This window comes from Syngnathus scovelli, chromosome 6 (assembly GCF_024217435.2).
Source record: "Syngnathus scovelli strain Florida chromosome 6, RoL_Ssco_1.2, whole genome shotgun sequence".
NCBI classification, from domain to species: domain Eukaryota; kingdom Metazoa; phylum Chordata; class Actinopteri; order Syngnathiformes; family Syngnathidae; genus Syngnathus; species Syngnathus scovelli.
In genome coordinates this window covers 9,162,078-9,190,034 of record NC_090852.1, presented here as the reverse complement: position 1 = coordinate 9,190,034, position 27,957 = coordinate 9,162,078, and the positions used below count along the sequence as shown (strand labels likewise).

At 40.6% G+C, this 27,957-nt stretch overlaps 4 protein-coding genes across 5 annotated transcripts; 3 read left to right on the top strand and 1 right to left on the bottom strand.

Moving 5' to 3' along the window:
* Positions 1-103: 103 nt before the first annotated feature.
* Positions 104-3,138, top strand: fam185a (family with sequence similarity 185 member A). Its single transcript, XM_049722284.2, has 9 exons — positions 104-255; positions 343-775; positions 992-1,101; positions 1,212-1,301; positions 1,546-1,684; positions 2,196-2,237; positions 2,321-2,416; positions 2,659-2,787; positions 2,917-3,138. Exons 1-9 carry the CDS (start codon positions 217-219, stop codon positions 3,027-3,029), a joined length of 1,191 nt encoding a protein of 396 aa, XP_049578241.1. The 5' UTR covers positions 104-216; the 3' UTR covers positions 3,030-3,138.
* Positions 3,128-27,583, bottom strand: fbxl13 (F-box and leucine-rich repeat protein 13). 2 transcript variants are annotated; one of them, XM_068651004.1, is made up of 21 exons: positions 27,142-27,582; positions 26,946-27,052; positions 26,284-26,374; positions 26,138-26,205; positions 22,414-22,568; positions 22,145-22,254; positions 21,696-21,791; positions 20,233-20,328; positions 19,707-19,842; positions 13,106-13,158; positions 11,698-11,798; positions 10,366-10,495; positions 9,946-10,044; positions 6,272-6,392; positions 5,771-5,933; positions 5,454-5,573; positions 5,264-5,387; positions 5,095-5,175; positions 4,717-4,851; positions 4,422-4,585; positions 3,128-4,273 (listed from the first exon to the last, which is right to left on the bottom strand). In XM_068651004.1, the coding sequence occupies exons 1-21, from the start codon at positions 27,208-27,210 to the stop codon at positions 4,195-4,197; spliced, it is 2,298 nt and encodes a 765-aa protein (XP_068507105.1). In that variant the 5' UTR covers positions 27,211-27,582; the 3' UTR covers positions 3,128-4,194. The 2 variants fall into 2 exon arrangements, with proteins under 2 accessions (XP_068507105.1, XP_049578238.1); XM_049722281.2 differs by having other exon boundaries at positions 26,138-26,374; positions 27,142-27,583.
* LOC125970223 (leucine-rich repeat-containing protein 17-like) lies at positions 10,235-19,113 on the top strand. The gene is made up of 7 exons (XM_049722283.2): positions 10,235-10,425; positions 13,782-13,968; positions 15,011-15,481; positions 16,330-16,544; positions 16,998-17,153; positions 18,082-18,223; positions 18,709-19,113. The coding sequence occupies exons 2-7, from the start codon at positions 13,844-13,846 to the stop codon at positions 18,989-18,991; spliced, it is 1,392 nt and encodes a 463-aa protein (XP_049578240.1). The 5' UTR covers positions 10,235-10,425; positions 13,782-13,843; the 3' UTR covers positions 18,992-19,113.
* Positions 22,871-26,435, top strand: LOC125970222 (uncharacterized). The gene is made up of 4 exons (XM_049722282.2): positions 22,871-23,112; positions 23,186-23,241; positions 23,849-25,407; positions 25,984-26,435. Exons 1-3 carry the CDS (start codon positions 22,967-22,969, stop codon positions 25,399-25,401), a joined length of 1,755 nt encoding a protein of 584 aa, XP_049578239.1. The 5' UTR covers positions 22,871-22,966; the 3' UTR covers positions 25,402-25,407; positions 25,984-26,435.
* Positions 27,584-27,957: the final 374 nt, after the last annotated feature.

Here is a 27,957-nt window from a genome sequence, read left to right as displayed (position 1 = left end):
TTCGGTGCAGACATGCAATAATAAACCCTGGTCGCCAGCCAATCGCAGGGCACATACATCGTTATCGTATTTACTATCTACATGTAGTTAATATTAAGAAACTCGCGCTTCTGTCTACCTACTTAATTAAATAACTTTGTAGCTAGATAGTTGCAGAAATAGCTACCGACCTATCTAGCCAAATCGTCACCTACCGATTTAGCAACCTACCAAGCTATGCGGCTAGCGCCACACGGAAGTCTGCTTACGTCATCAGTAAGTATTCAACTTGACAGTTGTTGTTACCAATGGCAGCCTCTGTCAACTGAGAATGTCTGACAACCGTAAATGTGTAAATTAAAGACCATGCTGTTGTGGAGCTCGCCAGCTCTGCGGGTCGGCCTCAGACTCTTTCGGACCGCCAACTGCCTTCGGACCCCCCGGCGTTGTCCTCGCCAACAGCGGTCTCTCTTCACGTCTTCCGGTGGCAAATTAGCCAGAGAGGACATCGATGGCGAGGCGAGCCAGCGTCCACCGCTGCGGGAGTGGAGTTTGGAGGTCAGCCCCTTCAGCACGGTGCGGACACGCCTGGGTTGCAGCATCTCCGTCCGGGCCCTGGACCCGCACGCGTTTCCCGACGCAGACCGAGCTTTCGTCGTGCTCCACGGAGGGGAGCAGGGGAAAAACTTGGACGACTTCTGTGTCCACTACGATGGCAACGGCAAGGAGCTGCTTATCTCCACCGAGAGGGCTGACACCAGCTTATCTGTCCATTTGTCTGTACCCATAAAGAGCAGTGAGTTCACAATTCAACAATGTACAATTAAATGCAAATGTTTTGCACTTATTAAAAAATGCAGCGTATTACGTGAAAAGTAAAAAAAAAAAACTTTAAAAAAACTCTGCACTGTACGCGAAAAGCAAATGTTGACTTCTGTGTTGGTGTAGGTTACTTCTAGATTAAGACACATGTTGATTTGTCTTAGTTTCTAATTGTGTGCGTGTGTCACAGATCTTTTCATAAGCACCTACGCCGACGGCAACGTGCAGGTGAAGAACATGGAGTGTGACATCTGTAAGGTGCACACAGAGAAAGGCGACTGCTCACTGCATTCACTCAAGGTCAGTCAGCAAGGGCACAGCACACTCACTGGGGACACTTTATTAGGTGCACCTGCAAAAACCAATAGAACACATAAACCTTCTTACTAAAGTTGTGGATTGTACCTCAGGGCCATCTGGTGGAGGTGCACTCAGGTGGCGATGTCACAGGTGAGGGTACCATCCATGGCAACGTAGACATCAGCACCGTTGGGAAGGGTGTAAGTATCACACAGCACAGATTCATTGGAGTCAAATTTTGATTTAGTTTGAATTGTTTTACGAAATTGTGTTCATTTACTTCCAACAGTCTATTCTCTTCAATTTCATAGTTTCTCTGCTCCTAGCACATGTATGTCATAATCATCCCTGGAAATAACCGAACACTAGGGGGTAGCAATAGCCTTCAAATCTACACTATTACACACTGTTTCTCTTTGCCTGTGCTGTGCATGTGGTCTCCAGGCAGTGCGTATCAAGAAGCTGCAGGGCACCAAGATGAAGGTCTCCACAGAGCATGGCGCGCTGGCGGTCAAGGCCATCTATGCTGAATCGAGCTGTATCTCTTCCTGCACGGGGAAGGTGGAACTGGGACTTTTGCACGGTGATCTGAACAAGCGCAACAAGTGTTTGCCATTAGGTCCACTTTGGGGTGTCTGACTGGGTCCTATTGTGACTGATGCCTTGACTTACAAATTAAGGGTATTCAGAGTTATGAGCTGTTGCTTGGGAGCAACTTCTTTTTTTCTAATCTTCCAGAGACTGCTACCTGAATTTTGGGTTGGATTTTATTTTGTCTTTTTTAAACGTAACTTTCCAGTAAGAAATAATAAACATTCTTCAATGAATAAGGAGGTGGCATTACCAACTGAGCATCAATGTAAAATATTTTTGCATTGGATCTTATGAGCTATTGCAGGAAACAAATGTATGTTCCCTGATGTATTTGATGGAAACTAGGAATGTAGTCTTTGTCAGAGCAGAGAAAAAGAATGCGTCACCCGTTCAGAATGTGAATCTCTGTTCCTGCGAGGCACATCTTGGAAACAATTATCTTGTTTACTTGCACTATTGTCACAAAGCTGCACTGACTTTCTACTCTAATCCATCCAAAGGTGACGCCACTGTGAAGAACATGTCGGGCCATACACGCATAGGTAACCATGATCTGATGGCAGCATACAATGGAATGTCTTGAACTAGGGATCTAATGTGATTTTCTTTTTGTGCTTTTTGTAAGATGGCTCCAATGGCCTCTTGAAGGTTTCCTCTCAAAGTGGAGACATCGATGTGTATGTGGGAGATGGTGCTAGCTCGGAAGTGCTCAGCCAGGAAGGTAGGAATATGCAAATTCATATATGCAAATGAACATGCAAATGCAGCGTGTACTGTACCATGGGATGGGACCTGAACTCCATTTGTATACCAGAAGCAAGTGGTATGATAGTAAGGCAGTGTAGCAGTGGTGTGCCTTGGGAGTCAAGCACTAATACTTACTATTTATCTCTTTTTTTTGGTACCCTATGTGTGGCGTGCGTCTCAAAAGGGCTGTAGCATTTTGCCTGTTTCTTACCGTAGGAGCAGTGTGCGTCCGCATCCCATCTTCATTGCGAGCAGAGGTGGAGCTCTGTGGATCCATGGTTGATGTCAACCATGATGTTACGCTGCACCAAGAGAACGTCACTCAAAACCAAACTCGAGTCACTGGTGAGAGCATAGTAGACATTTTTGTATTCTGTTACAAAGACAAAAACATTTTTATCAATGGAGATCCCAGCTCATATAATACACCGTGTGAACCAACCTTGACATTCTTTCAATCTCCATCTCTCTCAGGATACATAAACTCCGATGGCCCAGTGGGGCAGCGGATCAGAGTAACCACGGAAAGAGGCTCGGTCAGTCTGAGGACACAAAGCTGGTTGCAGTCCCTGAAGCTGGGAGGCTGAAAATTTACATTGTGCAACTGGAGTGCCACTCAGAGACAATTATACTTCACACATTGAATATCACCCATTATCACTGTGAAGACCTGGAAATAAATACATTTGTGCAGTATTACATTTTTATTCAATAATAATAATAAAAAAGGTTTTCATTCCAACAACATTGATTATTTTACACTCAAGGAATAGTCTTTGCATAGTTAAAAATGCATGATCTAAAGATGCCATTGCCCAACAATGGAATTTAAGCGCCACTTGGTTTGAGGTAATCTAACATAATTTAAAATACATACACGCGCACACACACATGCGCACACGCGCGCACACACACACAAACAATTAATATAGCAAAAAATGACCTCTGCCAAGGTTATGTGCTGTACGCTGCTCTCGCAAACAGAAGACCTGGTGGTAATTGTTGGAGGACGGCAGTAAGTCCTCGGTGGATTCCTTTCCTAGAATTTCTGCCTAATTTAGTTCAAATCTCCAATGAGCAGCTTTATTTATTTATTTTCATTTTAATTTTTTGATGATTATATCAGGTTGAAAGTGGCTAGCTCAATTGGTAGAGCATGAGACTTAATCTACGGGTTGTAGGTTCGAGTCCCACGTTGTGCCAGATTCAATCACTTTAACTTTGTGAGATTATCTGTTTTTTTTATTTTGATTTCAGATACTTCCGTTGATAGAGAAGACTCTTAATCTCAGGGTCATGGATTCAACTCCCGTGTTGTTTAATCTCTTGTGAGATTATCTGGTTTGCTGTCATTTGTTTTCTGCTTTGATTCAATGTCCAATGAACATCTAATTTATTCTCAAATCACTAATCCATATCAACATTTTCCCTCATTTTCCTTATCAATGAAAATTTGCTCCTCATGTTCTTTATTGTTCAGTGTTAATATCTAATTTTACCGCTTCACTGCATTGCCATATGACATTTAAAATGTCTTTTTCTTTTATACAACAGCAATGTTTTAATTTATTCAAAAGGGCATGCTTTTATTTTTACCCTACCTGTACCTTAATTTAAAAAGAAAAATCAGGTTTCTATGGAAAAGCCAAATTACAAATGTTTGGGTCTTGGCAGAGGTCTGAGCTCTACTGACTTCTACTCTAGTTTCACTAGTGCGATTTTCAAGCGCATTCTCTGTGTGCACTGATTGCTTTATCGAAGCCACAATTTTGTTTGTTCATTGCTGTACTCCCAGCGATGGACATATGGATGCAACCTCATGGCAGCCTCCCTGAAACACACACATATTAACGTATATACATAAATATTCATTCTAACAAAAAGTTGTGCACAGCAGTCGTGAATTTTTCCATTCAATTCCTTGTTTGAGTGAATGTGCATTGCGGGCTGATGCCTTTTTTTTTCCCTTCAGTTCTTACTCTGAGATGCGGTTGCAGCCGTGCATAATGATTGACGAGAGTGGCGGGCAGAGCCTCTCGATGTATCTGACACTGCGATCAGTGAGGGTACAGCCGCTCACGTCCAGCTCTCGCAGGTACTGTGCTGCGCCGTGTGAAAGGCACTGCATTCCCATGTCGGTTATCTGTGTGTGTGTGTGGGGGGGGAACCCAGTAAAATCCCATAAATATCTCCAAGAGCCATGTCCAAAATTCAATAGCAAGTTGATTTGTGAAGGCTCTCATATGATGGCTGTTGAGCGTGTATACAGAATACCTTTGGACAGCCTGCTACCCGCAGTGTGAACAGACCCCTGCAGTAAAAGGAAAAAGCTTTGATGGCCAGATCGGACAGTTCCAAGCAGCCAGAGACGTCCACGTACTCCAGATCCGTCAAGTACTTGCACAAATTCTAGTCCAGAGAAAACAAAAAGAGAAGCAATGAATTGTGAGCTATTGAACATGCTCAACCAAACATAACAACTGTCTGCAACTATTGGAATGATTTGAGGTTGGTAACTTTTTTTCTTATGTAAAGATGGAAAATAGTTGGTAGGTGATTAGATACTTAGTTGTTTTGTAGTCATGTCGATAGATAGGCAGGTGAGCAGATGTGAAGGAATGTACAATATGTTGCTAGACCAATGCTTTGTACCTCCATACCAACGTCTGTAATGTTGATACATTCGGCAAGAATTAACTTTTTCAAGGGAACCTCTTCGAGAGCAGCCAAGCCCTAAAAAAAATTAAATAACACAGTAAATACATCTACTAAATCTGCACCACTTTTGTGGAAGTAATCAGCATGCAAACAAGTACTGTACGTCGTCTTGAATGTTACAGCCGCTGACGTCCAGAGAGGTGATGGAGCTGCCCATCAGAGACTCCAGAGCGACGTCGGTGAGCTGCTCGCAGTAGCTCAGGTTCAGATGGGATAGCTTGGTAAATCTTGTGAAACCATGACAAAACAACATGAGTCGTGTGTGATGGTGAGAAAATGCGAGTTAATTGTACCTGTGACCAATCACGCTGATGGCTGCATCAGTGATCTGACAGCAGTAACTGACATTCAGCTCTCGTAATTTGCTGGCCGAGGGGCTTTCGGCCAGAGTGAAAAGCCCCTTATCGGTCACTCTGAAATGAGATGCACATGCAGTCAAACTTGTGTCATCATCAACTAATCATTTAAGACAGTGGTTCTCAAAATGTGGTGAAATAATTTCAATATCTTGGATGCATGGATACTGTACAAGTACTTCTCTACTGTCATGGGACCCCAAAAGTTTGGGAAGCCTCAATGCACTGCATGACATGCGGGGCGACACACGCACTTGTTACAGAGCGAGATGTCCAGGTATTGCAGATTGCGGAGAGAGGACACCGCCTTGAGGGAGTTGTCACCCATCTTGTGGCATTCAACGATGTGCAGCCTGCGGAGGCCTCGTGAGCTGTTGCAGAGCACCTTCCAGCTCACGTTGCTCACGCGGTTGTTACCTGGACACGGAACAAAACTGTTTTCAGTTAAGAGCATTTTTAGATATGGCCAGCTCCTTTGAGCATTTCTTCGATATCCGATTCCATGCACGAGGACACTAGTTGTACACTATTTTAAGGATAATTCAGTAACATTTTTCTTACTGCTATGTACGTATGTGATCTGCTATTTTTTTATACAAATTTAAACAACTAGTATGCATAAATGTCATACAGTAGTTTTACTAGAAAATTTAATTGTTTTACTAGTGAGGACAATGCGCGTACTCGTATACAAGTATATCAAGGATATGTAAGAAATGCTCAAACAGCTTTCCAGGAGGGTTGGCGGACTTCACCCTCCAAGCTGAAACTCTTCAGTTTGTTGACTTCGGCGATGGCTTTGATGCCGGCGTCGGAAATTTGCCACGCGTCCAGCAGAGAGATGGAGGAGACATTATGGCAGTTGGCCATCAGGGCCTGTACGGGACACATCGGACTATGCATGCCAAGGGTTGCAAAATTTCCAGTAAATTCTAGTAGGAAAGTTAAGAATTTTGAACAGATTCCAAATTGGCAACTTTCCATGGGAATTTACTGGGAATTGATGGAAAAAATGTCGTATGCTAGCATTATTGCAAAATAGTACAATTCAAACGTAATTAAAAAAAGCACTACATTTGTATGAATGTATTTGTAAAACTTAATCAAGTGAAAATAAATTGTTAAAAGCCAACCCATAGTTTTATTTTGTCAGGTTGTACTCATAAATTCCTGTTAATTCCCATGTCAAAGTTTCCAACTTTGAAAATTCACAGAATTTTGCAAACCTACATAGAACACATGCTTGTAGTTGATTTCTTCAGACAAAAGTATTGGGACACCTTGACATTCCACACTTTCAGTTCCAGCTCATCCCAGCGGTTCTTGAGGCAGTTGGAGTCAGGGCTCCATTCAAGTTCTTCTATACCAAGTAGAGAGAATACGACTGTGAGTTTTGCTGTCTGCTCTGCATGTGATGCTCCTACATAGTATGTGTTAACTCTAACCCTAAACCAAGTAGCAGATTTTTCTAGGTTTATACCGTATTTTCCGGACTATAAGTCGCTCCGGAGTATAAGTCGCACCAGCCATAAAATGCCCCAAAAAGTGAAAAAAAACATATATAAGTCGCTCCGGAGTATAAGTCGCATTTTGGGGGCAATTTATTCGACAAAATCCCACACCAAAAACAGTCATGAACGAGCAACAACAGGCTAAACGATAGCAACAACAGGCTAAACGATAGGTATGCTAACGTGACAAACACAAACAAAGAGCTGAGAACGGGCCTGACGTAACATATAGAGTGATTAAGGACAACTATTACATGAATAACATGTTTATAAAACCATCAGTGTCACTCCAATTCATTAAATAGCAACAACAGGCTAAACGATAGGTATGCTAACGTGACAAACTCAAAGAAAGAGCTGAGAACGGGCCTGACGTAACATATAGAGTGATTAAGGACAACTATTACATGAATAACATGTTTATAAAACCATCGGTGTCACTCCAATTCATTAAATAGCAACAACAGGCTAAACGATAGGTATGCTAACTTGACAAACACAAACAAAGAGCTGAGAACGGGCCTGACGTAACATATAGAGTGATTAAGGACAACTATTACATGAATAACATGTTTATAAAACCATCGGTGTCACTCCAATTCATTAAATCCATCGATCGATCTTTGTCAACAATGGGTGCGCACGGCTGAGGGCGCTTGCGCTTCAAAATATTCCACAGGCTCATATAACGATAGATAAACTATATTTTAAATAACTATAATACAAGCCAATAATATTATCAAACCATCCGTGCACTTTAATTCCATTAAATCCATCGATCAAATTCCTCGTCCTTTGTCAACATCGCCGCGCGTGCGCCCTGACGTCACCCTCGTCTTTATTCCACAGATCTACTATATAACTATATTGTAGCATTAACAAAGTACAAGGATAGACGTAGGTTTGGTAAACGGCTCTTTATTAAACAAAACAAACTTCCAAGCGTGTGGCGGCGTGGTCTTCCAGACAGACCGGGCGTGCGTAATGGCCATGTCCGAGCCCCGCGCACCGTTCGCGGACAACCACTCGGCCGATCGTCGGCCCCCGACTCAGTAGAGACCGGGCGTGCGTAAAAGCCATAATAGTTTTTCAAACCTTCTATGTCACTCCAAATCCTTAATTCCTTCAAACTCTTTGTCCTCCGTGTCACTTAGAAATGATCACCGCTAATGATGCCGGTCGTCCTTGTGTGGGCACGTTTGTATGTAAACAACCGGCGCGCCGCGCTACTGACGTCACTTGAAATAGTAATCCATTGGTACATCACGGTTCTCCAAACTTTCTTTCTGCTGCTCGATTACTGTTTTCAGCTGCATATTTTACAACTTGAAGTTTGTAACCTGTAAAATATGAGTTTCTTTTTGGTGCCATTTTTCTTAAGCCCACCCAGTTGATGAGTCACGGCCAACGGTAAAATTTAGAGCGCCCTCATCCAGTTTCGTCTGAAAATATAATTTTTTTTGGTTGTTTTATCAAAGTCAAAGTCTGCTTTATCGTCGATATATTTTTTTTATATACTAAGACACACAAAGAGATTGAAATTACATTTCCTCTATCCCTCGGTGAGATAGTACACATATGCATACAAGCAACACAAAAAAAACCAAGAAGGCACTAACAATGAATAAATAAGAGTATTGAATAAATGATAAATAAACAAATAATAATAAATAATAATAATAAATATAAGAGGAGCAAAAATGGAGCAAGTGTACATACAGCAGACAGTGGACTTGGATATGGTGCTTTAAAGTGTTAATTGCTTTATTTGATGTTTTCTCTATTTTTTATGTTTTGAATATGTTCAAGATAAAGAAATAAAAGCATGTGAAGTGATCAACTATACTAAAAATAACATGGGAAGTGGTCAACTATACTTGTAAGTGATGTCTTAATGATCAAGTAAAAATTTGTGAAAAAAAAACATATATAAGTCGCTCTTGAGTATAAGTCGCCCCCCCATCCAAACTATGAAAAAAACCGCGACTTATAGTCCGGAAATTACGGTACTTACCATAACATTCCGCATTATAATTTAACATTACGATAACAGACTTTTGTAAGACAAAGGTTTTGTGTTATGTGTCAGTTTTACAGTAAACCATAACTCAGACTGACAAATTACCTGCTTGAAGCAAGCAATGCGTATTATTTGGAAGACTTATGTGAGCAAGTGGCGAGTGCTATGAAATGCTTTGTTTTGCTAGTTTGTTAAAAAATAAGTGTGGTTTAAATGCGTCTTAATCAAGTTATTATTTAAAATTAAATTAAAATTATTTCCCCCTCCATGAGTCTGAATAGAATAAGAGATACAAAATTGGATGGATGGTAGGAACTAAAGTATTATTTACAGGAGTGTCCCAAGACTTTTGTCTGACTGCAGCAGTGGTGTCCAAACTATGGTACAAACTATGCGACCCTGACCAGGACTATATCTGCTGCAAATAATAACAAAATAAATGCATAATATACATTCATACAGCTCTGTATTATCAAGCTTTTCTTAATATGCAGAGTAACAATTTACTATTAAAATAGTAACTACAGTTCTCTTCAGAAGAGAATGCTCAAAATTAATGAATAGAATGGTTTGCTCCATTTACTGCTCTGTGTCAAGTTCCAATTTGCCAACACATCCTATTACTGATCCCCGAGTAAACACTGCTTTAAAGGCTGTTAGTCTATGACAGATTGCTGTTGTTAATGCACCGACTTTTGAAATTTGCTCAGTGCAGTGGCGGATCTATTCTAATAGGATACAGGGCAACGGACCCCCCCCCCGAAATCATAAGAACTCCTAAACTATTAGCCATATAATCTTTAAGAGAAAACTGTGATGTGGCAAAAGTCAAAACTGCAAGATCATTATAGTTTGTACACCCCTGGCCTGCAGTGCCCTGTAAATAAAACAAACATACAGAGATGCACTCGTCCGACAGGGCGTACACGTCATTGAGCAAAATCTCCTTGAGATAAGGGCACGCTTCTGAGATGTAACTGAAACCCGTCGCCGTCACCTACGAGAAAGACAGAGAAGAAACATATGTCTTCACTGGAATGTGAGTCATCCTCGCTTCTCACACTATTGGGGCCCCATAAAATGAAAACATACATCTGGTAGTGAGCATAACTGAATGTGTTGTCGTGTAAGCACATGGCGAGCGGGTGGGCTTATTCAACAAGCCCGACCTTCCTCCCCTCCTTCCTTCCCTCTTAGCTCATTTTGAGTGAGGAACAAGAGGGGACACGTGCAAACAAGGAGCGGAGCACTTGGATTCTTCCAATCCTTTTGGATCATCTCACTAAATACAGTATACTCGGGAGCCCGGAAGACTCACCTGGGAGCAGCCTGACAGGTCTAGGTGGAGAAGATTGTGGCAGCCCCTTCCCAAGCTCAGGTACTGAAAACCCTCATCTGTCATTTTATGGCAGTAGGCCAAGCTCAAGTACTGAAGATTGATGCAGTTACTGTTGGGCAAAATATTGAAATCAATCAATTTAAAACATTTTGGAATTAACAACATTAGATGTGGTCTCTATTTAAAACAACAATTAGTGAAATCAATAACTAGTCTCTTTTTTTTTTTCATTCACAAAAGGGTGTCTTTAAAGTTTTAAGTCTGCTTTAGTTAAGTGTATTTCTTACACAAACATGGAAACTACTTTGTTGTATCGGCACCATACAATTACGATATAGTGTCACGTGGCAAAGAATCCAATCAAGACATAATTTTCAATCAGAAAAAATATCTTAAATTTAAGAGGCAGGCCCTGGTGGGCTGGAACGTGGCATTGGTAAGCCTGTGTGTGAGTGTCAAGGCATGAGCTGCAGGCAACAGCAGCTAGCCGATTATCAGAGCAAATTTGAATGTTTTTTCGAAAACAAGAAAAACATATTTTCAACAAGATAATTGGAAATTAGCTGAGAAATTAAGTTTTTAGGAAAATGGACGTTGCAACGCTGTAGATTTGAGATCAGTACACATTTTAAGTAGAAGATAAAGATTAGGGTGGGAATCTAAGCGTTGGAAGTCAGACAAGTGTAGGAACCCCTTATTTGAAGAGTGTTTTTTTTTCATAGTATGAAAAGACTGTGTTGAAAAAGAAAATATTTTGTGGTGAAAGAAGAGTTAATTCTTTCTTTTGGTATGTTTGGTGTGACAGAACATGTGGCTCTTGGGAAATCTGTCAGAATGTTCCAAAACAGCTGAAAAGTGATTTTGAGCGTAGTGTAGTTGGGAATCACAGGAATAATTGATCAATTAAGACATTTGGCTCCTAGACCCATAACCCTTTCTCTTCTCAAGACATTTAGACAATTATATGTGTCCAATTTTGCGGTAGCATGTTTGGGAAAAGCTCTGTTCTGTTCCAGTCCAAATGATTTATTGCTAGAATAATCACGTCGCATAAATCTATCCACAATGGCAATTATGCCGTTTGTTTTGCGTCTGTGCTCAAGTCGAAAGCGGCACATCTGTTCCTCTCCTTCTCAGTATTCACGCTGGCGGCGAGTGAGCTGTTCTCACATGTGAAAGGCGAAGTAAAAAAAAACGCTTCTGGGCTCCACGTTGGGAAAAAAGTATGCATATGAGTGGTGACTTGTGGGAAGCTGAAGGCAAGGCTCCAGCAATAAAAGGATTCGCGTGCTAATAAGTGGTACTGTTTACCTGGCCAGCTCTCTGAGGGTGACATCTGTCAAGAGCGTGTCGGAAAGGTTCAGGTAGAGCAGAGAATTGCAGCCTTCCACAATTGATTCAATCATGGCGTCCTGTCAAAGCACACACCATCACGTCATATGTATTTTATACTCAAGTCAGTCTCTGCCAAACAGCTGGGGTTACTTCCGTACATTCTGTCATTTGTGGGAGCTTAAGCGCTAGTCTAGGGCAAAGGTGTCAAACTAGCACCTCGTGTATGAAGGATTCCTAGCCACTGTGTTGCTTAGAATCATCAGGTACTGCGGGAAAGTATGCATCACTGAATTTGTCCAAATACAGCTGTGCCTTGAGATACAAGAGAGGAATTTGTTGAGATATGATGTGATAAATATATGTTTGTTTGTTTTTTTTCAAGAAGAGGTAGTTTTTATGTATGTATGTATGTTTTTACATTACATTATTAACGTGTTCTGTGTTTTTTTTTTCTTTTTTGAGGGGGGGGGACTGGATTTAGTATTATAGATTACTAAATCTATATAGATTTTTTGTATTTCCATTTATTTGAATAGGGAAAGATGACTTGGGATATGAGTATTCATGCATGACCCAGGAATTACTAAACTTGTATCTCAAGGCACCACTGTACTATAAGTAGTTGGTCACCTGATCAGAATTGCGACAGATTGTTATTTTCAGATGATTATTTTCAGATGATCAATATTCGGTGAAGAGGTGAACTTTAAATGGTCAGCAAACGCCAAAATAATTCCGAGGTACAAAGATGCTCCCAAATGCAACAACGATTGCATAGTTTTAGATTACACAATGTAATATTCCAAATTCATGTGGTGGAGTGAAAAAGAAAAACGATTGGGGGAATCCCAATTCTTGTCGTGCATTCAAGCTGCAACTTATTAAAATGACTGTACGGGGCGTATTCGGACATAATATGAACAACATAAAAAAGGAGATCATGCGTTCCCTTGGGCAAGTTAAATGTTGAAAGAAAAGAGGACGTATGGTGACCAATAGCAACAACCAAAACACAATCACTGCTCGATGATGTTTCAAGTCGACATGCAGTAAGAAGAACAATCGTCAAAAACGACATCACCCAGACAACTATCCCAACAAGATTTGGCCTGCTGTACTGAATGGATAGTGTATAAAATAAGTACATCAGTAAGAATACGTTTGTGACTCTGTAGAACGTATAAGTTGGGGCCAAACATTTAGTCTATGAACAAACGGTGTGGCTCAGCGTCTGACAAACAACCTCCAATGAAACTGTATAACTGTTTTTCTCCAAAACAAAAAATGCAGATGTTTTTTCTCCTAAAAATACAGAAAGCATAAGATGTTTCCTTTTAAAATTCCTTAACTGTGTTCTTTACACAAAACACGGTGTTGTTCTCACCGTGATATTAAAACACTCAGACACATTGAGCTCTTGAAGATTTCTGCATTCACCTGGAATAGAAACAAAAGGAAAGTTTGTAAACAAATGGGAATCCAGCCCAATACGTTTGCACATTTTTAAATTTGCTCCATCAATTTATATACATTTATTCCCAACAGTCTAGTCTCTTCATTTGCTTTTGGCTGGACTGCTTCTAGTGCATGAATGTAGATACTAGATTTTTGTTTTGTCAAATCAGATTTCAGACGGTGATTTCAGATGATGTCAGATTTTTTCCCCAACCCTAATTATTTGGTCAGAGCAAAATTCTTAATGTCAACTGTGAGTAGCAAAATGCAACTGCACATATTGGTACATTTGATAAAAAGTTTTTGTCAAGATTAATATCTCTTGTGAACTGCTTCCAATGATGTATGTCATACAGATCTGTGTTGTTTTTGAACAGTGGTGGTTTTCAATAAGCGGTGGTGCCACTTAACTGTCAAAGTTGTAAAACATTCATGTGTGGAAATATTGTTGTAAGGCTATAAATACACATTTGGATGTTCCTCGGCTCTTACGCAACACGCCGTCCACAGCTGCACTCCATCAAAAGTTACAACATTTGTCCTAGGTTTTGACCCATTCGAAATCCTCATTATTAGATCCAAAACAACTTTGTTTGACTCCACAGCCCTCCCGAGAGAAAAGAAAAAGAGCGAGAGAGAGGGTTTTGAAAAAGCTGCAGGTTCCAGCATGCGCGTGACCTCCTCTTTCATCGTGGTCTCCCTGCTCCTGCTTCTGCTGCTGTTCCCGTTTGTCGAAATGAAACGACGGGGCAAAGGCCTCAAAAGAGCAAGAAACAAGCTGGCGCGGGACAGGTGAGCAACATGCATTCTTTGGTTCCATTACATGTTTGGGAAATATTATTTGCTGTAGAAATTCCAAAGAATGCATGCTATGTTGAATATTACTGTGCAAAAGACACCCATCTGGATTTTTTTAATGTATGGTGCTATTTGGCCAAGTAGGTAATAGTTCATTTGTGTGGTTCTTCTAAATCAATTTACACAGCAAAACATGGGCTTGAAAAACAAGAAATGAAGAATATATGACACAATTTAAACATTATCTGCCAAACATAACAGGACAATTTGACTTGGCAAAACCTTTTAAAACAAGACTACATAGCGAGCCTAAAAAAACAAAAAGCTGGTGTCTTGAAAATAACTAATGTGTTTTTACTACCTCCCCTTTTAGAATCGTGGTGTTTGTTATTTTAAGATAAACTTTGCCTAATCAGTAATAAAATGTCAATAACAAGTTATAAATTTCTAAATGGTATTTTTAAAGGGGGGGTGTTCTTACACAACAAGAAATGGTAAGAAGAAATATACAAGCATATTTTGACTTGATTTGAGATCAGAGTTTTTAGTTTTTCAGTTGCACTTATTCAAGACGATATATCTAGTCAGAGTAAGATAAGAGCAGATTTAAACTGTTTCCAAACCAAGGTTGTGGTTCTCCCAGCTAACTTTGACAAAGTTGTCTTGGGGTCCATATGCAGTCAATGACCCGACAGTTAAAGAGGGTTGCCTTTAATTTGTTTGGATCTCAAGCATATTTCACATTGAAAAAGAAACATCTGCTGACTTTGTTGCACCTGTTGGAACCTCAATTCCAAGATACTTTACTTTGTTTAAAATTAGCGTGATAGTTTTGCAAATGTTTTGGCGTGTAACTTGAAAATCATGTAAGCTAGGGAACTAGTTCGTCAAAAGTACAAAAAAAAAAAAAAAAATGATTTCAGGCTACAAAATGAATGATCCCAGGACTTTTGTGGGGGTCTAAATTCATGTTGCTCACAACTTGTTTAACCCGATTACTTCATTCAGTTTTTTGAATTGTGTATAAATCCCTCAGGGTGAGAGGCGCCGGCCGTCACAGCAGATCCGACCCCCCAAGACCGGGCAACTGCACAGAATCATTAGAGTCCGGACGTATCTTTGCGGACTGCCAGGATAGTCGCCTCACTTCCATTCCCCGACCTCAGATCTGGTCCAGAGCGCCCAAGTTTCTCCTTTTAGCACGTAATAGGATCAAAGTCCTCCGAGAAGAAGCCTTCGCCGGCTACGAGAGTCTAACCAGTCTGGACTTGCAGCAGAATCACATCTCATTGGTGGAGGAGGGGGCCTTTGAGGGGTTGACTCGACTCACAACTTTGCTGCTCCAGCACAACCGTCTGACTTCGCTGAGCGAGGAAGCCCTCATCCCCATGCCAAACCTCCGCTACCTGCGCTTCTATGACAATCCCTTGCATTGTCATTGTGACATGGACAGTCTCGTACAAACCCTTCAAGTCCCAAGCAACCGGAATCTGGGAAATCATGCCAGGTGAGGTTTCCCAGTAGATGTAGGGACGTAAACATACTTTGTTACTATACTTTGGTGGATTATTCACTTATATTTTTCAGACCACTTTTTAGTTTTACTCCCTTCATTAGAAAACACATGCATCTGTACTTGCTGAAAATAGGCTCACTATGTTTTTCAACCTCAAAGGATGGAGAAAAAAAAAAAACAATTAACGAGAGTTGAGATTTTAATTGATTGATTACTAATTGAACTCCCTGGGATTCAGGAAGCATAAAAAAATAGTGTCAGACGCAAAACAAACAAAAACAAACGGGTCCAGTGGCTATAGAAAGTCACCACACCCCTGTTTAAATGCCAGTTTTTTTGTGGTAACAAATGAGACCATGATAAATAATTTCAAAACTTTTTAACGTGGCCAATCCCTTGTCCAACTCCACTGAAAATAAATCTCCCCAACACATGAACAAATGAGTTATGGTCTTAGAGGATAAATTGTTGGGTTTTCACGGCAACACCCTGACGAGCTCTGTTCTAACGAGTCTCCTCTATAAAGTTTCATTCACAGTCTGTGAACGAAAATTTATAGAGGCAAGTCTGATGAAATGAAGGCTGAGCCTTTTGACCATGAATCCAAAGGACATTTTAGCGCAAACACAACACTGATCATCAGTGAAAGTATGTTTAAGTTTCATAAAATGCGTTTCAGTCTGTGCCTTTTTTACTTTCAAGAAGTTAAATCAGACCAACCTTAATCAATTTTTTATTTACGCAAGTATCTGTTATTCTACCGAGGGTATGAGTACTTCTTACATCTCTGATAAGAAGACACAAACCAATTTTTTTTTGGGTGATATTTGTCTTTAAAGGTGTGCAGAGCCCCTCAGGCTCAAAGGCAAAAAGTTGAAGCGGCTTGACCCCGAGCTGCTTTGCAAGAAGATGGACCCGGACGAAAAGCCGCAGGGCGACCAGACTGACCCCAACGATGTGTTCGAGCCAATTCACTTTCAAAACAAACCAGATGCCACCACATCCTGCCACACGTATTACTTCCCTCAAATACGCGTGGACTGCAGTAACCGAGGCAAGTCTTTTATCGCCAATGGATTCCGCTGATCACTGCGGTTACCGGGCACCTTGCCGAGTGCACACATGTTTCTTATGTAATAAAAAGCAATCCTGAGCCATTCCTCACAAGGGCGCTGCATGATGGGACAATGTCGCACGAAAGGAATGAGCATACTCGTTATCCTCAAAGAAATTCCAGAGGATGTGTTTGTGTGGAAACGTAATCACTGCAAAATTCCACAATATTGCAAAAATATTGATATCTTGAATTCGATATTGACGATAGAAAAACCTGCGTGAGAGTGAAGCAACAAAACCTGAAACCCAATATGGCAAGGGACGACTGTACTTGCTTTGGGACAAGTCCATTGTAAATACACAAGCACCACTGCATATGGGACGAATTAACATTCGAACAGATGAAGAATGCAATCATCTCTCACATGTTTCCTCTCGTCTTGATCTACAGGTCTAACCGAGGTGCCTGCTGGTATTCCCGAGGACGCCGTCCAAATTGATCTCTCCCACAATTCCATCCGTCATCTCAAGGCCAAGAGTTTCCATGGAGCAAAAAGTTTGAAAACGCTGAACCTCAGCCACAACAACATGGAGCGGATTGACACAGGTAAACAGTATACACAACTCACAATATGTCTGGGAAAGTAGTCTTAAGAATAAAATTTCAAGATGAACCTAAAATGTACCATAATTATTGGTGAACTTAAAGTGACCTCATGAAAACCTTTGATTGGGCATGTCTAATTGGCATGTCGTTTCAGTAGAGTATACCCAACGTACAGTTCTCTAATGAGGAGCTGAACAGATTTTTTTCGTTTTGTCCATGTAAATTTCCAAGCTCGTCCACTTGTCTCTCCATGACTCTTCCAGTCAATCGCTCTATTGCCACCTGTTGATGGCCTCGAAGTTCAGTTCCCACTATTTTGGAAACATCCAATTTGTTGGTGAGGTACTGTTGATAAATCATTAGATGGTGTCTTGGCCTTAACGCTACATAAATCCAATGCATCATTATTATTATTTAAAAAAAATAAATTGTATAGTGTTTTGATATGATTTCTAACTGAATAAAGACTCTGGTCTATTCAAGGTGCTTGTTGGAACAGAAAAAAAATACTGAATCATTAAAGAGTTTGACATGAATGTTCAAAGGTTTAGAGAAAATTAAAGTTTTACCCAAAAGCATCATATCCAGACATCTTTGAAGTGTTACTACAGCTACAGTAACAAAGCAACTAATTTCACAGCATGTGTTTGATACAGAATAACACAAAAAGGCTTTTTTGTGTGCTTTTCCTGGAGCAGCCAAGACTTTAAGGGGAAAGTTTTACTTCTGCTAGAAACCTGTTTCTAATTTTCCCCTTTTAGAGACCATTAGCTTCCTCTGAAAATATGAAGGAGCTGAATTGGATTACATGAGAAAAAATAACCCACAAGCTTCCACTCCAGCAGGCTGAGTTTGATTGACCTGGTGCTTACTGGTCACAGTAACTGGTTGCGGTGGGTAAACAATACGCACTTGTGTACTTCTCCAGTTTCCTTTTTCGGGCTCCTGTACCTCCGTGAGTTGGACCTGTCAGACAACAGCCTGCACTTTATCCAGTATGGCGTTCTTGAAGACCTCTACTTCCTGTCCAAGCTGAAGCTGGGGGGAAACCCCTGGCTGTGCGATTACAGGTGGGGCTTACATTTTTGGTGTCTGCTGGTACAGCTCTCTGGTTTTCATGTTAGTTAAACACAACCTCTCACTTGTCTAAATGTAATCTTTTCAGGCAAAACCAAATCCATCATAAGGTTTCCAGTATTTAGGGAGGTAAAAGCATTGGAATCCATCCATTTTCGATAGCGTTTGTCCTCATTAGCGTTGTGGATGATTTGAAGCTTATCCCAGATAACTGAGCGAGAGGCGCCAGCCAATCACAGGTCACATATGGCAGGCACTATGAGGATGGATTTGAAATCTGATTGGTAACAGAAGCAGTTGCGTTGCTATTAGAGCTTAAGTTCAATGGGACAGCACTGCTGATTGTGAAGGCTCCATGGACAATGTCTGCAAAGACAGACTTGTGGGAGGTGTAACCAACATGAATACCACAGATGTCTCGTATTTGTCTCAAAATATCCAAATAAAAAAAGGAAGTAAAACTAAGAACCATTTGCAGCATCCACTACATGGTGTATTGGCTTCGACTGCACCCGGTGGTGAGGCACTCCGGCTTAGTGTGCCGCTCGCCTCCCGAATACACGGGTGAGAGTGTGGAGGAGTATGTGCACGACTACAACCGAGGGTGTCCCAAAGACAGGCAGCAGAGTCAGCGAGACCAAAATGAGGAGGACGAGCTGCTTTGGAACTCTCTGGAAGAGGCGCAGGGCGAGCCAGAGGAGGAACTGGAGCCGAGCCACTTGAGACAGCCTCAGAAGTACCAGATTATTAGACTGTCTTGAAGGGAAAAGGCTCTGAATGGCTTCTGTTTATAACTTTCCCCACTTGCTTTCCATATGTCAACTAGTCTGTATCAGATGAACAATCTACTTATGTGGTGTGTAACCCCCCCCCCCCACACACACACACACACACACAAAAAAATGGGAATAACCTCAAATCTGTTTTAAAAAAAAGGTAATAATTGACAGATTTATCGGGGAACTGTTCATTTTCCAATGGTGTATAATTATTACAATTGTCACAATATTGTTGCTTAATACAATCAAATGTTGCAATAAAAAAATTTTTTGGACTTATGTGGAAAACCTTGTAGATTAACTTGAACTTAATTTGTTGCTCGGCGGTGGCGTTTTCTTTTCTGTTAGCATGAATGGATGTTTATGCAAAGTTTTATCGTTTTAAATATTTGTGTGGTTCTCTGGTGATTACTTGACTTGAACTGGGAGTGGCAATAACTAAATCGCACGGCAAATGCATTATGTAAAATTAACATTTCAATGGCTTGTCGATAAACAACTGTGTCTTTGGAGAGCCTGGCCACCATTCAAATTTGAAATTACACAAAGTAAATAATTTGTTCTTGAGTGAGTGAGTTCCAACAATGAGTTTTGTTGGATGCTGCCATTAGCCTGAGCTAACACTGTTAGCTTCTGAAACTAAGTGCAGTACTTGACTGTCAATGCGGCGGTGGTGCTGTAGGATCAGAACACTTACCAATATGTTTCAAACTGTACCATTGTAAGGAAGAGCAGCCACGCAGATTCAGATGAATGACAAAAGGACGGAAATTAAGCAGGACATGCTTCATGGTGTCATCTGTTATCCAGCGCTTATCCACCGAGACGTTGATCTGAGCGGGTTGAAATGAACTTATATCAATATAACAAATTATGTGTGACGGGCTACCAGTTTGAGACACAAATCTGAAATATCAAATTTGCCTAAACTACCTTTGATCATGTTATTATTACAGTATATGGTGTTATTAATAATTAATGGTACTCATTAATAAAAAGACATGAATCATGTTAATGAATGTCTGCATGTGTTTACATTTTCAAATGATCACGTGGACAATATTTGCAACCCCCCCCAAAAAAATCACCAAGACTCATGGCTTTGGTGAGCTATTTTTAGAACGGTCCTGCGTGTAACTCATGTGGTCCTTGGGGGTTGCTCGGGGGCACTATATTGCTGACCCCTGCACTATCACGTGCACTATCACGTGTATTGTACAAACCTTACTCCACAGAGTGCCCGTATGGATGAGACTTCTCCAACTGCAGCACACTTCTGAACAGCTCAGCAGGTCTCGTAGGCCCAAATACTGGAATATCTGCCAATAAAAAAAAAAAAAAAAAAAGAATTGTAGTCCCTTGAATTACATGTTTAACTTGCACCGTGACCAAGCTTGTAACTCAAAGCAATTGTGTATAAAATCAATTTTGCTCCCTGAACAGGATAAGCGGCGCAGAAAATGGATGGATTGATGCTTTAGACAATTTGGATTCTAACACAATTCACTTCATCTATCCCCTTCAAACATTGCTCCATCCATCTAATTTCCAGTAACTATCAATTAAGAAGCAAACAAAGGCAAACATAGGCCTACTGCTCCGCATTGCCAAAAAATTTGAGGCACCCCACCAAAAAAACCCCACAAGGGTTTCATTGTTCCCGCTCAGTCAATAAAAAATGACATACTCATACACAGACCCATAAAACTGAGGCTCACTATGTGTGTGTGTGTATGTGAGAGTGCAGGCATGTGTGCAGAGAAAATTTTAATTGATCATACACAACACCAATGCAACAACGACGCTTGCCCAGTGCCCACTCAACACCCACAAATCTTTTGCTTTCTATCTTTTCTGTAAAATGCTAAATAGACGTTAGACCACACTGTCTGAAACACTTTTTTTTTAAAATAGTTGTACACCTCCCATCCAATCTAAGCACATTCATTGTTAAAGATGTATTTTAAACACAGTGTAAACATTGGAACACGATTAAAAAATCGCAAGGATAAAATGTACATGGATATGCTTTCAATAGGCGGGGTCCCGTAGGATGACGTGAGCTCACTAAATTTGTGTGCGAGTGTCTAGCTGTAAGCTGTGACTGACAGCTGTTTGAGATTTGTAGCATGCATGTGTAATTGATGAATATGAAAACTTTGAAGGCTTCTATTAGCAGTTCAATGGCTTTTCCAGTTGCACAGTCACCGTATGAACTTGTGCAAACTGCTTCTCGAGTGACAACTGCCAACACACAGACAGTGGCACACAGACAGATGGACATACAGCACATAAGGGTTACATTTTTCGTTTGGTGAAATGTTCACTATTTTTCAAAGTGGTGCTTATTACGTAGGGTTAGGGTTATAGCTCATATCTCAAGTTTGCACTCGCAGCTAAAGAAAAAAAAAACATCCATCTAATGGTTTGTATCTTGAGTAACTTGTACGTCGGATCACTCGTATCTGAAGGCAGCACTCGATTGTCTTTATAGCTCCTTGTTTTCACAGTTTCATTAGGCAGAAGACCACGGTCGTCATGGCAACAAAAGTTGCACTCAGTAATATCAACAGAACAGGAAATATATAGGGAGTGAAGTCAAATTATTGATGGTTGGAAAGTTTTGATAAAAGTGACAGCTGGGAACTGTTTTAAATTTTGGAGGGGGAAAAAAAACCCAAACAACCTGCAGTGAAATGTGGCCGGGCAAGGCTGAGAGCCAGTCGCATCCTTCCCTAATCTGGCTTTGCTGGCGCTCCATCTCCAGTTCATTTTGAAGCTTCTGCAACATCAAACGCACATTTTTTTTGTGTCAGTTTTACAGTAAACTTCAACTGGATGTGACAAATTAAAAGCTTGAAGCAAGCACACTTGGCCCCTTTTTTGGAGCACTGTAAGTCTTTTTGTTTCCTTATCGATTGTTGTACAATTATTTATCATTCCTTGAAAATATGAGAACAGATCCTAAGGAATACTTTTAAGAAGTGTTTTAAATGTGCATAGAGCATGGGAGGAGTAAAACTATTAAGAAATGTTTACTTTTGGATAGTCTTTATGTAGATATTGACCAATTGTGGGTGGTTCAGGAAAATCTCCACACAAGAAGCATGATTCAAATGTTCTAATGCGTTGTACCTTAAAGTAATTCTTGGTCCTCTGTGAGTCCCTAACAACGTCCTTCCATGCGGTTATGATGCGTTTGAGGACGCAGGCTGTCAGAACTCCCACCAATTTACGCACCGCCTCTAGTTGGTGGGATCAAAACACAAGAGAAGAGATGATGAAAACATAAGCAAACGCTGGACAGAATGAGTCACAGTGGGGAAGATTGTCAAGGAAAGCTTTCATTTTTTGGACACATATTTTTCCTACGATGGAGTGAAAAATGTTTTGCATCCACGTACCAACCCGTGACTCCTTCTTCAGCTTGATCCAGCGCAGCCATGCAAGGAAAGGCACCAGCTTTTTTCGCCTCTCATAATGCTCTATTGCAATTTGCGTCTTTTGAGACAGTGCGCAAGCATCTGTCACGCTGGCATTGGTGAACTCCTTCCATTTCCTGCTCAACCACAATACCACACGCAAACACAGTTCATCAATAACTCATAGAAAACAAACACAGCTGAATAATTGAAGATAATGATCAGATTTCGGAAGATGGCTGCCCTTTCACTTGAGTAACAATATTTGTGAATATTTTAGTCATGTTTATCCACATTCTAAATAAAATGAGTGGTTATTTCATAAAGCGGTTCAGAAAATGGATTGATGGACAACATTTTGAGTTTATAAATGCAATGCATTTTCTTTCTCAGAACTCTTTCCAGTGATAAACTGTGACATGAGTGGCTCTGAAGTCATTGCCATGCACAATCACGAGTAAACTCATCACAAGGCTCGACCTCCGCAGCACCAACAGCTGCCTGCAATCAACAAATTGCAGTCAGTGGGAGCTGAATGCAAGTTGGACTGTTTTTGTCATCACTGCTCCTTTTTTGCTTGCATTTGTTTTTTGGCGTATGCAAAAGGGCTGCCACTTTTTGTGGAGACTTTGCTGCCACTGTTGGAGCTGGGGTGGAACCTGTCATGGCTGCTCTGTTAGGGTAAAGGCATGTACACTGCATGTTTATCAACCAACAACATGTCTGGCTAACAAACATTGTTTTGTCTTTATAGGCTTATTTGGATTTCCTTTCTGTTGTTGGTCTGCTTCGGTCTTTCTTCTCAAAATGGTAAGACCGCTTCTGTTTTACACTTTTGTGTCAATCAAAAGGGGATTACGGTGGACTTGTTCCGAGGAGCTGGGTTCAAAAATCAAAATGTGCTTCTTAGAAAGGAAGTACTTTAATACATGTAGAGTTAATCTCATGTTTAATTTAGCTAACATTTCCTGGTTTTGATATCAGTAATGGCAACTGTGATTTAATCTGATCCAAGATTACAAATTTATATTAACATGAAAATTAATGAGCAGTGTTCAAGCATTTTGAATTTTGCATGTTCTCTCCATGCTTGTGAGTTTCTGCGGGCCACATTCCAAAAACTTGCATGTAAGGCCCACCGCATACTAAGTAACACACAATCAAGTGAACTCTCATTGCGCATTGTCATACAGAATGAATGTTTACAATTAAGCTTAATCATAACTTAATGGATCAATGGATGGAGACAAAGAAAAAGCCTCAAAATTCAATACAAGGTTGCAGTTTTCCCATTGCAGTGGGACAGTAAGCTGTATGGTACACAACCACTTGGTCTGCCGCTAAAAATCACCTAATGTAATTTTTTTATGATGTTCCACTTGATAATTTGAATGTGGTGTCTGTTTAATGCTGCCAGGTTTCAAGGTAGATGCATCAACTAGCTACCCAAGGGTACTTGATCCACAAAATCAGGACTCTGTTGCTCCAAATTACAAAAGAGGAAATAATCATCACCAGGACTTAGTTCCCCCAAACAATGAGCTGGATGAGAGCGTGCCTCAGCCTAGACATCAGCATCGGGACTCTGGATTTCAGCATCCGTTTAATCTTTTAGTACAGGAGCATACCAAAGACAGAGCTGTGGAGGGGATCAGTTTTCCAGACATCAACAATCTCAACCAGTTTATAGAAACTTTGAAAAGTTCTTTCTTGACTCCCGGTAAGGACTTGGCACATTTTCAAACGGCAAGACGGGTGATGATGAATGAAATAGCTGGAAGACGCTCTGCTAAAGAAGAGAATGTAGATGATAAAGGCACTAAAGGCAACAAAGTGTGGAGTGAAGGCTTAACTTCGGGGTATGGACAACGTGGACAGGATGTCGGCTATCCTGCCGTGGCTCCAAGCGTCTCTGTACCTGGTCCTAAAACCTCCATGAGGACATACTTTCCCAGGAAGCACAAGAGCTCCAACAACTATGGAAGCTCTAGTCCAAGCTATCACCAAGCAGATTTTTCTAATGCCAAAACTGGAGGTGATTGGTTGAAAAACAAGTTTCCTAAAAAATCTCAATTTTCCTCAAACTGGTTACATGAACAGGTTGCTCCCCATAGTCCAAATCCTCTCAACGGCCACCATGTAGCAAGTGAGAAAGCCAAAGGAAGTTCAATCAAGAGGTTTAAGAAGCCACAGCTTCAAGACAAAGTTGGACCTTCTCAACAAGGTTCTTACGGGAAAAGTACCTATGTCAAAGCATCAAGAGTGCCTATTGCATCGTGGCTGTTTATTCCGGAAGGACAATCCAAGCAAACGGTGCAAAACACTGCAGAAAAAGACTCTTACAATGTAAACCTCAGCCCCAGTGACCAGAAATCTGTAAACCTGCTAGTCCAGAATCCCAGAGGTGGTCGACATCAATTTCTACGCAAGCCAGTCAACTCAAACCGTATGTTTTCCAAACTGCCTTTAAATTCCCCTCTTGACAGTCTTGTCCGATACCATCCGGCTCCTCTCAGTGTCCACAGACCAAATCTCGCAGAGCAAACGCCGGACATTCATAATCAACAATCACACGAAAGGCTCGAGCGTATCCCCAATACTATTTCTCAAAGACTGGATTCAGTTGCGTCCAGGAGGAGTTACCCCAAGCCCAATATGAATGCCTACTGGATGCGTGCCATGCAACCGAAAATGGCTCAGACAAACGGGATCTATCGACTCCCTAGTCTGCAGCGGCCGACAAGGATATTCCATCAAGGGCTTCCTGTTTACAGAGGCCCAAGGAAGGTAATACCACAAGGGAAAAAATATGGATTCCAGTCCAGAAGCAGCTATGAAAGGACTAATGTAGCTCACTCCAGGAGCCAGTACACACCACGTAAAAGAGTGTTTATGAGAGCCCAGGGCGCTCAAGAGCCATGGATTCGTAAACAGCGCACCTTTGCAAGCAGCAGACAAATGAAGCTATAATCTGAGGTATTGGTCACATTCTGCCTATGTGCATGTTTTACACCTAAAAGTGATCTTAAATGGCTACAAATTGCCACTGTTTTGGGTCAATTTTGTAAAAACATGAATGGAATTTCCAGAATGTAGACAACTAACTGGATCTAACCCTAACCCATTTTGATAACTTAGAAAATGCATAAAAATAGTTCCTTTTTAACTCACATTTGCTAGCATTGGGCGGAAACCTTGTACCGCCAAAATCTTCACTTTTCAGGAGACAAAAAAAGCGCAGGTTTTCGCGATCAATACCTTAGCAGAGAGCAAGCCATTTAACACTTTAGATTGCTCAACATTTTGTAAAAAGAGCACATGCAAATAAATAAAATACATACATAAATGTATTAAATTTTGACAGGTTTCGGCCCAACGCCAACGAGTGCTCTTACTGAGAAGAAAAATATACTCTGGGAATGCGCTCAAGATGTGTTCCCATGGCTTTGCCAACATTGTGAAGTGACAAACAAAAAAAATGCTAATAACTACAAAAAATACATTGTCTGTTTTAGCATATGACACATACTGTATTTTTTTTCTTCATTCTAGGGGCATGTTGTGATGGCAAATAAGTCCCTGCTGTCCATAGGTAAGAAGTAAAAACAATATTGTGGAATATATACAATGCAAAAGAACTTAAAAAAAATCATGGCACATCACAAGTTAATATATGCAGCATGAATATTTAGACAGTCACCCTCACCGGAAACAAGAGCTTGTTAATTTGTTCCTGTAACACGAGTAGGCTTTCTCATATTTCCGGAAAATGGCCTGATCAAAAAAAAGAAAGTACACGTTATTGGAAAAATGACATTGCATGTGACTGGACTTTTGATTGACGCATGTCACCTTGAGTTCGTCGGCGTCCAAATATTCCGAGTCATCCAGTCCCAGAGAGGCCAGTATTGACTGCTGCGCACCTTCATTAAGGAACCTCTTCCTTTAAAATCAATAAAACAAAGCTGATGTGAGTAATGAACTATATGCTTACATCAAATCTACTTTCATAAGGTTTGGCTATATTTTCCACGCAGAATTGTAACGTTAGGACCAACATACACAACATTGGGCACACTTGCACATTATAAGAACATAAAATGAATCATCAACACGAATGTTCAGTTTTGAATGGCTGAGAGACACCTTATTCATTCTATGAAGTACATTAGATTGTCACATATACTTTTGTATCAATAGCTGTACACACTAGAAACAAAGGACAAACAAAAAGCAGCACTGAGTAGAGTAACATCCTGGATTGGTGGCCAGCCAGTCACAGCATGCATACATACACAAGCACTCACATTCACACCTATGGACAATTTAGAGTCTTCATTGAACATTTTGGGGGATATGGCTGAAGCTACATAACTGACCAGTGCATTTTTCTGACATGTTTATTTAGTGATGCACATTGACTTAACCCAAAAATATAAGCTCAATGGTCAGCAACCACTACCCCTATATAAGTGCATAGTACCTGCAACCACACAAATCCCAGTGGGACCTACCAGTCGACATTCTGCAGACTATCATGTCCCTGGAAGGCGATCAGGGTGTTTTTCAGGAACTGGATAGGGTCTCTGGGATCTAACCGGCACGACCCGATCAACAGAGCCTGTTGTCCAGGAGTAGTAACAAAACAATCACCTGAGGTACTTCCGGACCATGTTAGAGAATTTAAAAAAAAACATTGATTCGTTTTACCTTGTATAATTGCTGAAGCTCATACTCTGTCAGCGCACCCACATCGATTTTTGACTGGTTTTCTGTCATTTGCGAAGCTAGTCATTCTATTCTCTAAAAAAGGCACCCTTATCTAACAATAGCTGAATAAATATATATAAAAATATATACCATGATAGACGGTCACTTGTGAAAGTTGTGTCCAAATTTTCATGATTTAACCCTCGTTTTGGAGCGTCACCTTCAGTCTTTGAAAAAGTTTTTATGCAAATAGGCAAGTGAATTTAGCAGCTGCTACGTCATTATTGATCGTCATTGACCCGTGACGTCACCGCACGCGACGATGGATCTTTTGAGTCACTTAATGGGATTGGAAACCCATTTCTTTCTGTATTCTACTCATTTCCCTGTTTTTTCTTGGCGGAGTCGAGAACAAATGTTTGGGGACATGAGCCGTTAGTTCCCGAAATCATATCACTAAAATATGACGTCATTGTCGGATTTCCATTTTTTTGTTTGTTTCAAGAATTATCACGTAAATGTACAAACTGTATACCAGGTTTCTTATCTGTAGAATATAATGAATATAACTTTTTCCAATATATTTAACTATTAAATACTAAATTTCATAGAGCGCTTAAAAACAGCTGAATAATTGTGATTGAAGTGATTGGTAACGTGTGCAAATTAATAAATCTACTTGTGAGACCAGCTTGGTATGTGTGGTACTTGGTGTGTGCTATATTAGAAATGTACATGTCACTTGGTCTATTTTAGGTCATTTCAATGAGCACAACATGGCTGTCATAATTGTTTTATTTATTTGATAACTGTTAT

Bases quoted from the DNA above. Each gene is read 5' to 3' on its own strand.
- fam185a (XM_049722284.2), top strand. From the start codon at position 217: ATGCGGCTAGCGCCACACGGAAGTCTGCTTACGTCATCA. The intron at 1,302-1,545 runs GTAAGTATCACA...TGTGGTCTCCAG, and splicing joins TCAGCACCGTTGGGAAGGGT to GCAGTGCGTATCAAGAAGCT. The intron at 2,417-2,658 runs GTAGGAATATGC...TTCTTACCGTAG, and splicing joins GGAAGTGCTCAGCCAGGAAG to GAGCAGTGTGCGTCCGCATC.
- LOC125970223 (XM_049722283.2), top strand. From the start codon at position 13,844: ATGCGCGTGACCTCCTCTTTCATCGTGGTCTCCCTGCTCCTGCTTCTG. The intron at 13,969-15,010 runs GTGAGCAACATG...TAAATCCCTCAG, and splicing joins AACAAGCTGGCGCGGGACAG to GGTGAGAGGCGCCGGCCGTC. The intron at 17,154-18,081 runs GTAAACAGTATA...GTACTTCTCCAG, and splicing joins CATGGAGCGGATTGACACAG to TTTCCTTTTTCGGGCTCCTG.
- LOC125970222 (XM_049722282.2), top strand. From the start codon at position 22,967: ATGCAAGTTGGACTGTTTTTGTCATCACTGCTCCTTTTTTGCTTGCAT. The intron at 23,113-23,185 runs GTAAAGGCATGT...TTGTCTTTATAG, and splicing joins GTCATGGCTGCTCTGTTAGG to GCTTATTTGGATTTCCTTTC. The intron at 23,242-23,848 runs GTAAGACCGCTT...TAATGCTGCCAG, and splicing joins CGGTCTTTCTTCTCAAAATG to GTTTCAAGGTAGATGCATCA.
- fbxl13 (XM_049722281.2), bottom strand. From the start codon at position 27,210: ATGACAGAAAACCAGTCAAAAATCGATGTGGGTGCGCTGACAGAGTAT. The intron at 5,388-5,453 runs GTACAATTAACT...TGGTTTCACAAG, and splicing joins ATCAGCGTGATTGGTCACAG to ATTTACCAAGCTATCCCATC. The intron at 5,176-5,263 runs GTACAGTACTTG...AATTTTTTTTAG, and splicing joins GCTGTAACATTCAAGACGAC to GGCTTGGCTGCTCTCGAAGA.